The 11,658-nt window shown below is 46.9% G+C and overlaps 1 protein-coding gene across 1 annotated transcript in view; it reads right to left on the reverse strand.

Annotated features, from left to right (window-relative positions):
* svep1 (sushi, von Willebrand factor type A, EGF and pentraxin domain containing 1) overlaps positions 1-11,658 on the reverse strand; it is a 127,131-nt gene that overhangs the window by 41,488 nt on the left and 73,985 nt on the right. The window contains exons 6-17 of the mRNA XM_080792310.1: positions 9,628-9,759; positions 9,235-9,426; positions 8,445-8,566; positions 8,233-8,338; positions 7,311-7,547; positions 6,768-7,001; positions 5,696-5,857; positions 4,293-4,454; positions 3,216-3,377; positions 2,634-2,719; positions 1,742-1,838; positions 982-1,095 (exon numbers count right to left, since the gene is read on the reverse strand). Coding sequence (XP_080648436.1) covers positions 982-1,095; positions 1,742-1,838; positions 2,634-2,719; positions 3,216-3,377; positions 4,293-4,454; positions 5,696-5,857; positions 6,768-7,001; positions 7,311-7,547; positions 8,233-8,338; positions 8,445-8,566; positions 9,235-9,426; positions 9,628-9,759 — 1,806 coding nt within the window. The remainder of the gene's footprint in view (positions 1-981; positions 1,096-1,741; positions 1,839-2,633; positions 2,720-3,215; positions 3,378-4,292; positions 4,455-5,695; positions 5,858-6,767; positions 7,002-7,310; positions 7,548-8,232; positions 8,339-8,444; positions 8,567-9,234; positions 9,427-9,627; positions 9,760-11,658) is intronic.

An 11,658-nucleotide genomic window follows, 5' to 3' on the forward strand; every position in this document is an offset into this window, starting at 1 on the left:
ATTTTATACTTGGTTACAACCAAGTATCACAATACCAAAAATTAGCAGATCTACAAGCTCACGACACATTGTGAGTATATAGGGATGGAGCTCGATACCCGACAAAAACCCGATAACAAACGTATTGAGTACCCGGTATATCAATAAGCTTTGGGGCTTATCAAGCATAGAGGCCCGTCACGCCATCGACAAGAGGCGATCAGGAAATAAATCTAATCACTCATGCTGCCACAAATACATATCTATTTTAACAATTGTAAAGTTGGTCACGTGGCCAAAAGATGTGCGCTCCAGCCAATTAAAACATGTTCGGAAAAGATGTGGCAAGCCAATCAGAGTCACCAGCTCTCAGCCCACACCAGGCCCGCCCCCGCCTCACACGTCACTAGCTCTCAGAAATTCAGAATCTGTTCTCTCCGTCTCGCGGCGGAGTGCGTGGCGAAGTAACTCTGGGATTGAGTGCTCGCGAAGCAGGCGTAAAATTCTAGTATATACACATATAAAAAGTGTATCGAAGCCTTCTAACTAAGCAGCGATCCCCGGGGAAACAGAATTACACTTTTAAAGCGTAACGGTACACACAACCAGAGTTTCTTCAATATTATTTTGCTAAAGTAAAAAGGTCAATTGCCTTCCGTCTGTTAGAAAAGTACGGTATTTGAACTAAGGCCCCTAGCGGGCTCGATAAGAACCAGATCAATAAGGTGCTCATTATCAATAATAATTAACGAGCTCCATTGTGAGCTTGTGAACCGATCCGGTCATTTTCAGCATGCAACACAAAACTAAGTAGAAACCATCATTAACATGTTAGTAGTATATGGCGTGTATAATAAGGCGTTTTGCAAGCAGCGTAGACGTCACATAAAAGACCCTAAAGTGCTTGAATTGAAGAAGTGAATTCTGAATCATACACAGTATGAGACCATGTTCAGACATGTTTAATGCCTGAACATAATTCATGTGAGCCCTTTTCCATACCCACAAAGCCAGGCTTGCATTGACACTGGAAGTCTCCCATGCCGTCCTTGCACATGCCTCCGTTCTGGCACGGCGCAGAGTCGCACTCGTCTATGTCACTGTCACACTTGGCGCCTAGAGGAGGTGATAATGAGATACTGAACAGAGAGCAGGTGGAGGTTTACACTGTGTCATGTTATATAATATTAATTCATATTCCCTGGAGGATTAACACATTGTAAACAGAAAATGGGACGCTATAGGGTTCAAGAAGTCAATGTTAAAGATGGAGTGCCTTTTTCCAGTTTTTCATGTGTCTATGAGGTGAGACAGACTGGAGTTGTTTTTATGTGCAATTGTGTATAGACTTTGTATTTAGGGTTTCTCCCTGGAGGCTGAACCCTTGACAGTCAAACGGGCCAATGAAGTAAACAGTAATATAGTGACACCACACTATCAGCCCCTCCCCTAACCCCTCCCCCTTTATCATACAACTACAGCTGTGGGTGCGGCTTCAGTTCAGGTGGATCACCACCCATCACCACCCACCAGGCAAACCAGGCATACTTAATGAACTGGTGGGCGTGTCCACATAAAAGCATGATTTGAACAAATACTGTACACTTTTTGGAAAACGTTCTTCAACCTTATATTGTAATAATACCTGATGATCATGTTTTAGGGTGGAAAAAAAATGGTGGCACTCCATCTTTAACGTTTCCTGGTTAAATTTTTTTTATGTTTTTTTTTTACTAATATATTATTTTAACCTCATGTTTACCAGTGAATCCAGGCATACAGGTGCAGAAGTAGCCGGCCCCCACCTCTTCACACGTCCCTTTATTCTGGCAGGGATTCAGGAAGCACTCGTGGAACACCTACAGAGAGAGAGCCAATCAGATCGTATAGCTTTGCATGACAGGGTGAAACATGAACGTGTCCAAGCAAACACGTCTCATTTCCTCCAAGTGTGGGTGCTTTATGGTAAGACACTAAAGGCTCATACATAGTCTGGATTTTCGGTGGTTAGGTGGCCGCCGAAACTACAACATGACGTCACGAGCCGCGGTGAAGAGCAAACCACCGCCACCGCTCCAGCCCTTCTCTCTGTTTTTTTACTCACCACCGCTCAACGTTATTTCAGCTCCCGTGGTCAGCTCACCACCGGAGCGGTGGTCACCTCGCCGCCGAAAACCCAGACTATGAATAGGCCTTAAAGGGACATTTCACTGCTGGAAGAAACTGCAGTCACTCAATGTTAATAGTATTTGTAGTAGATATTAACAGTAGCACAATTTGAAATGTGCACCCTATGGCCAGAAAAATAATGAAGTCTGTGTTTGACTGGATTGCTGAATTCCTAAAATGCCCATAATGCTTCAGTGCACTTCCCCTCCTTGTGGAGAGGGAGGAGGCTGCATGGAGCTGTGACTTTGTAGTCCAGGAAGGAAGTTAGACCATGTTCATGACCTCATGAACATGGCTTCATAACTAACATATCTATAAAACCATATTACGCACATACACAAACATACTTAAACATCATTAAAATAAGCTCTGGTTGCAAAAGGGGTGAAGTGGCCCTTTAAGACGGTACATTTCAACCAAGGTATACTGCCCGGTAACTATGATAAGTCTGAGAGAAAATGTGCATATAAAGCACAAAAGCTCACCTGGCTGCTGGCTTGGTAATCCGCCTTAGGCACCTCAGGTGCTGAAGTGACACTCTCCTCCTTAGGCAGAAAGCTGGAGCCAAAACCTGGCAACACACAGAGAACAAGCAGAGACAACGTGAGAAAAGAAATCAGTTAGTTGGGAAAAACTGAAGTGAGAATCTTTCCACTGAGCTGGCAGATGGTTTGCTATCCAAGTGAATACAATCCTATATTCCAGACTTTTTTGGCGACGCCTAACAACAAGCTACGGCTCCTTTTCACACTTAAGTCATTTCCATTCCCCAGTAGTCCACTTGCATTTCAAATTATTTCCATTCCCACGCTGATTACACGCAGCTAAATCTTACTTACGAATCAGGTCTGAGGCAGACGCCCCAGGACAGGTCAAACACAGTGAGATTTTAGAAGAATGTCCAAGAATTAATAGAGCTGGAGAAACCCTTTGCAATGCAATGAAACCCGATTACAGTAATAATTCATTTGGTTTCCCTGCAGGCTGCCACAGCTCCTTAGATTTTTACAGTAATGGACTTTAATGGAACTGAAATTCTTGGACTGAATAATGACATTTGAACTCACTGGAGCAGTGTTGAATGGCCGTCGCACCCGTGACTGTGGTGGTTCCGTAGAACGGACAGGAGAGGCAATAGGAGCGACCGTGCTCAGGTTGGTAGTAGTCTCTGGGACAGGGATAGCAAGGAACCAGGCCCGTACGAGAGAAATGACCAGCAGAACAGGGCACTGAGGAGAGGGAGAGGGAGGGGAGGGGAGGGGAGTAGAGGGAGAGGGAGGGGAGAGGGAGAGGGAGAGGGAGGGGAGGGGAGGGGAGGGGAGGGGAGGGGAGGAGAGGAGAGGAGAGGAGAGGAGAGGAGAGGAGAGGAGAGGGAGGGGGAGGGGAGAGGAGAGGAGAGGAGAGGAGAGGAGAGGAGAGGAGAGGAGAGGAGAGGAGAGGGAGAGGGAGAGGAGGGGAGGGGAGGGGAGGGGAGGGGAGGGGAGAGGAGAGGGAGAGGGAGAGGGAGAGGGAGAGGGAGGGGAGGGGAGGGGAGGGGAGGGGAGGGGAGGGGAGGGGAGGGGAGGGGAGGGGAGGGGAGGGGAGGGGAGGGGAGAAATGTCAATGCACCAATAAGGCAAAATGCTTTGAGTTGCTTGAGTGTTTTTGAGGGGTGATAGCCCCATCCTATGTCCAGCTTTTGGAGTGTGTGCAAACACAAACTTAAATGCCGTTGACAATGAATGGACAATTTTGAGTGTTCATGTTGAATGTGTACAAACATTGCGTAACACAAACATTATTGAAGTCGAAGGTGAGGACGCAAATTCTGATTGGCCCGGAATGAGATGATAATAAGAGCGCCGCACCTCACTGATTTGTCATGGTGCTAAATTGGTTATATTTCGGCTTAAGGCTCATACATAGTCTGGATTTTCGGTGGTGGGGTGACCACCGAACTACAACATGACGTCACGAGCTGCGGTGAAGAGCAAACCACCGCCACCGCTCCAGCCCTGCTCTCTGTTTTTACTCACCACCGCTCAACGTTATTTCAGCTCCGGTGGTCAGCTCACCACCGGAGCGGTGGTCACCTCACCAACGAAAATCCAGACTATGAATAGGCCTTGAAAGGTTGTAGTACTGTATTTTTTTCCAAGCCTCACCTCCGCATTCGGACTGGTCCACTGCCCCTCTGGTGACGGTGGACGTCTCGTCGGGGCAGACCGGACACTCCCTGGATCCAAAATCGGCCTGGTAATGACCCAGTGGGCAGGACTCGCACGTCTCCAGTCCATTGAGGGAGTGACTGCCGGGCTTACACTGCCCTGATTGATAACACACACACAAACACACATCATTCTATGACTGTTGTGAGTTACAAAGCCCAGTGTGAAGCAGTAAGCTTGACTCCAAAAAAAGGTGTTAAAAAACGATTCTAATATTATGGTCTAATGTGGTTTCTGAAGTGGCTTAATATTTCCAACGGGTTAGTATTTTCCAAAGTGGGTCAAAAAACTGTAGCTGCTCTCACAGGCTTCCAGCTCTGAACTAACTAAAAACCTGCTGGACACAGCTGCTGATAATGCACACTGAATTAACTGGCTTGCTGTCTTCTGCTCCAATAGGCTGAATTCTTAATTGGCTCTATTAACTCAGTTAGACTCTAAGCTGCACAAAATGTGTGAGCAAGAAATGTCCTTCAATATAGTACACACAATGAAATAACTCAAACTGTTTAGATCACAGGGCAGGGATATCGTCGAGGCTCGATAGCCAACATTGCCTGGGTTATTGTGTGCGTGAAATAGGCTCTCCTCTTAGCCTTCTCTCGCACCGTCTCCAGGTTAGTGCGGGTTCGGTGAAACAGGCTATCTCTCTCTCCATCTCCATCCATCTCTCTCTCCCTCCCTTTCCTCCATCTATGTCTCTTTCTCTCGCTGATCGAGCTCTGGTCTGACATTATTACACAAGACATAAATCGCTGTGCTGATTTGCACTGATGTCGGTTCCATTATGAACACAGTCCAGCACACACACACACACACACACACACACACACACACACACACACACACACACACACACACACACACACACACACACACACACACACTATTTTATTATTAGATAGATCAATTACTGCAGTCGTGCCTCTGTATAGAATATACCCACATTCTATTTATTTATTTAACCAGTAAAAACCACATTGAGACTGAAGTCTCTTTTACAAGTGTGAACTGGCCAGGACAATAGGCAAAAATAAGTGACACAAATTGTTAAATACAGTACCCACTACCGAAGAAGCTTAAAGGGAGTACAGGAACGCGACCAATAAGGACTAATAAATAAAAAACTAAGCAATGGAAATTGCTAGTTGACTAAGAAGCAAGCAGACAGTTGCTATACGTCAAAGCAGGAGCAGTGTATGGGAAGTGTGCCCATGGCAATCCCTTTAAAGCTCACTAGGGGAATCACAGCAGCCAGTTTGAGTCTGGAGTCTGGACTGAAGGTCATTCCAAGACCAGGGTCCGAAATAAGCAATGCTTTGAGGAAACTTGCACTGTACCTTTGCACTCGTGCACGCCGCGAGAGTGCAGGTAGGCCGTGGAGGTGCCCTCGGGGCAGGTCTTGCACTCCAGCTGACCCTCGTGGTCCTGGTAGGAGCCCAGCCAGCAGCTCTCGCACTCGTTGTATTCCAGAGAGAAGTAGGTGCCGACCGGGCATTGGACTGGAGAAATGACACGGAGTAGCAAAATGTTAGCAGTTTAGAACTCTAGATCTACTAAATGGAATCATGCCGACTGGGATCCACATGGGGACTGACGTATAGCTCTAATGTAAGGATGCACCGATGTATCGGCATATATCGGTATCGGACGATTGATTATTTGCTGTTATCGGTATCGGCAAATAAAACGGACATTAAAGGTGGTTGCACACTGGATGCATTTATCGGAAAACCGATGGAGAAACGCAGCAAAAAATCCGGAGAAACGCGCTCAGTGTGCACTGCAGGGACCTTAACCGATGGCAGTAGCCAATCTTTATCTGTTGTTGATAAGCATACATTTTGCGTTGGCTATGTTGGTGTGTTGGCTGTCTGCAGCCTATACAGTACCAAGCTGTAGAATCTGAACATTTTTTTTTTTATATTACAATTTAATATTGTGTCACAGAAACACACTGCACCTAATCTGGGCTGGAGAACAAAGATAGCTACGGCCAATCCAAACGACTCCATGTAAATACGTGCAGGAATGTTCACACCCCCAAAATACGCAAATAATCTGTAATTACAGAGACATTTTTGCAATGTAATTACAACGACTTAATGACACTAAAACGAAGACCTATTGTGCCGTTTCATTAGACCCGCTTTGTGGGTGAAAATACTGGAAGGGTTCACATATCGGTATCAGCATCAGCTAAATTGTGATTTAAACATCGGTATCTGTATTGGCCAATCATTTCTATATCAGTGCATCCCTACTCTAATGTGGATCTCTGACTTCAGTGACATTCATAGTACTACATATCTGTGACATGTGATTCCTGTTCTATTACACAACGGCAATGAAATGAAGGCCCTAACTTGGGACAGTGGAGATATGTTTGAAACGCAGATCCTCGTGACTCACCGCACATCCGGCCCTTGAGCACGGAGCCCGGCCGACAGAACAGAGAGGCCTTCCTGCTCTCCAGAGACTTGGGGTCGGACACGATCATCTCCGAGGAGACGTGGAAGCTGGACAGAGGCTGCTTGGCCAGCGTTCGCTTCAGCCGATTGGTCAGCTGCTCCAGCGTGCGCAGGAGCCTCTTCTGGTTGGCTACCTCCACCGAGTCGTTCCTCGACAGGGGCAGAGGGATGCTTGCTGGGAGAAAGGGCACAGCTTAACCCATTTTGGACTGAGAGCGGATTCCACAAAATGTCTTCTAAATCATGACAGTTTTCTGACAAACCCCATGTTTCTATGTCAGTGGTTTAAGGTTTTCAAACTGAACATGTTTTTCAAAATTGAAAAATGGCAGACCTACAAGCTCATAGCGCGCAACGAGCTTGTACGTCTGGTATTTTTTTTAAATCGTAAAAAATGCGGCACAAATCTTTGAATATATATTCTTTCAGAGCGAACGTTTTTTTTTATTTCGACGTCAGGAGGCCTAAATGGGTTAGCCTATACCTGTGATGTTGAAGAAGATCTGGATCTTCTGGTCCCTGGTCGGGCCGGTGATCTTGCGGTGCCTCTTGGTGCGGTGGTGGGGGGTCTGGAGGGCTCCTCCTCCTCCACCCTGCTGTCTGGGAGGACCACCCTGCGGTCTGGGAGGACGCTGGGCCCCCCCCGTGGCATAGCCCGAGTCAAAGTAGGCATAGTCCTGACTGCCCTGAGGGCCCCAGTTGTTGCCCCAGCCACCTGGTCCTATGAAACAGACGGTAGAGGGGGCCAACTTTGCAGGTAAGATACTATACCTTCCTTAAGTTCCTTGTAAGGCCGCAACTATCAATAGTACACTTTACTACACTATAGAGCGCCACAGTCCCGCCCCCCTTTCATGACGACGCCAGGCCCATGGAAATGAATCCCAATGCATTTCTTTTCCCCATAGACATTTCAAAAAGTATTTATTTAAACACCTTTTAAGCGTCGTACGGAGCCAACTCGAGTCGTGACAAATCATGAAAACAGACACAATATTTTGGACCAAAGAAATAATTACTAAGAAGAAAAACAACAAAAAAAGTGTTGTAACCTGCCATTTCTTTTGGCCCAAAACATTGACACACACACACACACACACACACACACACACACACACACACACACACACACACATTGTGTTTATTGTCATGACAAGAGTTGGCTTTGTCCGCGGCGTAAACGTCTTTAAATAAATACTTTCTGAAAAGCCTATGAGGAAAATGAACGGAGATTTCTTTTCCGGGTCTCTCGAGGGGGGCGGTCAATAAACTGTCTATCATGCATAATATTGGCATGCCCGTGGCTCTGCTCTTAAGTGGATAAGTCAAACAGTATAGTTAGTGGTCCTACCCATAGCATTGTTTAAGTGGATAAGTCAAACAGTATAGTTAGTTAGTGGTCCTACCTATAGCAAACCCATTGTCGTAGTCGTAGTTGTACTCCAGACATTGGCCCTGTGACATCACCTCTAGCTTACATGCTACGTCGTCACTGCTGCAGATGTTAGGGAGCTGCAGGGGGAGACAGACAGACAGAATTCAAGAGTGCGTCGTGTGGTGAGTAAGTGCGTGTGTTTTGAGTGTGTCTACACTAGTGCACACCACTCCGAGTCCTCACCATGCTGCCAAGTTTGGCGTTGAATTCTCCAGTGAATGACTTGACCAGGTCGACGTCGTCGCAACGTGACGCTTTGAACAGCATCTCGAAGGGTTTCAAGCCGTTGTTGGCTACGCGGTTCACTGTAGGTAAACACACGCACACGCACACGCACACGCACACACACACACACACACACACACACACACACACACACACACACACACACACACACACACACACACACACACACACACACACACACACAGTTATTGCCAGTAATCTCATCATCACTTTGAAAACAGATTGAGCATGACCACAAAGGGAACATTTTATCCATGGCTACTAGGCATGTAACAATACACTCGACTCACGATTCGATACGTATCACGATATGAGGTTCACGATACGATTTATCTTCCCCTCAAGCTTTTTTCAAGTAGCATTACTTTTCATGTAAAATTACTTCATTTCTGTGCAACAACTGTAAACATGAAAGCATGTTTAAACCTAGCTCGAGTTAACATTTCTTCTTTTCTTTGATGGCGTCTTAGGATAGATGTACTGTAGACCTATTTGACAGTGCAGAAACATAATTGCCTTCCTTGATGTATTAATTAGCATCAATAACGACCATCACCTGTGTGTCACAGACACATACAGCTCCCCTCTGCAGGCCTCTACTACTGAAAGTGACTGCATGGAGTCTGTCTCATTTCTCTCCAAAAGCACGGTCTTACTGGGTTAATAATAATAATAATAGCGTGGAAGTGTGTTGAAGCAAAAGAGCTCGCTCCCTCCGGCAACTCACGTGAACAGTCGGGTCTGTCGGGAGAGTGCGTGGGTTCCCACACGCCGTTGTAGGGACAGAGGTAGCTGTGGACGGCGTCTTGGGCCAGACTGTATCCGTCCTTACAGTGCAGGGTGCAGTTGACGCCTCCCTCGTCCTCCGAACAGACGAACTGGCCGTTCGCAGGCTGGTAGGGCTGCTCGCAGGTCGTGCCTATAGTGGACACGCAACACGAGACAGAGACGTAAGGAAGACAATGGTGGAAGGCAAGGCAAAGCAAAGCAAAGTTACTATATTTACCCAGGGTAACTGGACTGGACTAAGCTCAATAACCTGTTTACAGCCAGGCCCTGCTCATAGAACATTTCATGGTAGGGGTTCAATAACTAGAAGTGAAAGCCCTATAGTGTGTACCTTGGACAGTGACGGTGAGGTCACAGGTGCGGTTGTTCCCGGCCTGGTCAGTGGCCGTGTAGCGGACCAGCGTCTCTCCCACGGGGAACACGGAGCCAGGGCTGTGGCTGCCACTCACTGAGAGACGAGCACCTGTGAGACGGACACACACACAATGTAATGCAGAAAAATAACGTTACCGTTTCATCCTCCTTGGCTTACAGTATGAGTGGTGCAACTCCCCGCCCCCCTCTCTCTCTCTCTCATTAGCAGGCAACAGTGCAACACTCTCTCTCTCTCTGTTTCTGGCACAACAGCAGGTACTCATTATCGTGCTCATTAACGTCACAGACACACACATAGGTGAACACGGACAAAGCTTTTCCTTGGAGTGGTTGCACCACTCAAAAATACTTCTTAACGCAGTGGTTTTCAACCAGTGGTCCCGGGGACCACCAGCTAGTGGTCCGTGAGGAGGTTCAAGGTGGTCCACAGCTAAATGATGCGGAGAGTTTTTTTCCCTGTTTTTTTTTCAAGATTTTCCGCCTTGATTGATAGTATCAAGTAAAGACTGACAGGAGAAGAGGGAAGGGGAGAGACATGCAGCAAAGGTCGTCATGAACGGGACTCGAACAGGCATGCGCCTGGACCACTTGGCCAGCGGGCGCCCCAAATGATGGAGAGTTGGTAACCAAATGGACCCTTGTTAGATCTTTAACTCTTGAGAGCGTAAAATGAAACCAAATGGTATGCCGTCAAAGAGTTAAACTATTGTTGAAAATCTGCATTAGTTCAAGAAGTCTACACAATTAGACGATTGCCTGCTGCTCTCCTATGGTTACCACATCAATATAGCATGGAATTATGGTCAAAATCGTATCCAAAGATAACACAAAATATTCTTCAGTTTTCAAGTGGCCTAAATGCCGGATAAATAATGGGCCTCGATGTGAACAAAGGTTGAAAACCACTATTCTAAAGGACACACACACAAGGACAGATGTGGCCATGTGATTATAAGAGGAGAAAAAAAATCTTGAAACAGGGGAGAGCTACTAGTACTGCGGGAAGCCACCACTAAATAATTATTCACTTTCAGTGCTGCAGAGGGCGGTATTGTGCCACTGTACACGACCAGTGGTTAAGCTGTTACATTAAACAAGTCCACGGCAACATGAGAATAGCATGTCTGGACATCACACCGCAGTAGAAAAAATAATAAACCTAGACCAGGCTCGTGGAGGAGGGAAGGAAAAAAAACCCGCTGCCGCCTGGATGGCGCATGCATGCATCTTGTCTCACACAGACTCACAGACTCCTACTCCTGATACATTTTTATGTATCCACGATTTCCACATTTCCCATTGATTTCTGGAACTCACCTATACGGTATGGGTATAGGTGAGTTCGTGATGGGCGGGCAGTGGCTCAGTGGCCGGTATAGAACATGAGCCAGATGGTGAACCGTGAGGTTCCCGGTTCTATCCAGGCAGAGTTAGTGTCGAAGTGTCCTTGAGCAAGACTCTGAACCCCTGTAGCTGCACATGGGGAGCAACTATAGGGCCTATAGTTGCTCCCCATGTGCAGGTTGGTTCCCTCCAGCCACTTGTGTATGAGTGTGTGTGTGTGTGTGTGTGTGTGTGTGTGTGTGTGTGTGTGAATGGGTGAAAGTAATGCACAGTGTCTGTAAAGCGCCTTGGATAAAGGCGCTATATAAATGCAAAATCGAGCGTATTGGTGACCCTTCGCCTCATTCCCATCCCTCCCCTAATGCTTCCGTCTCCATCTCCTCCCCATTTAAAACACATATACTGTACAGTAGCGGCAGACATTCCAACAGGACTGACACATGTCTGGTGTCTCCCCATGTACAGTATATAGCCTGTGTGTGTGTGTGTGTGTGTGTGTGTGTGTGTGTGTGTGTGTGTGTGTGCGTTCCGTCTCTGCTATATATTAGTATCAGGGTGTGGGCCCTGGAAAAACAAACAGTGACGCGGGATCGGTGGTGCTGGCCTGACGCTGTGCGTCTCCACAGCAGCCACACACTGACCT

This window comes from Protomyctophum bolini (genome assembly GCF_963924005.1).
Source record: "Protomyctophum bolini genome assembly, chromosome: 20".
Classification (NCBI taxonomy): domain Eukaryota; kingdom Metazoa; phylum Chordata; class Actinopteri; order Myctophiformes; family Myctophidae; genus Protomyctophum; species Protomyctophum bolini.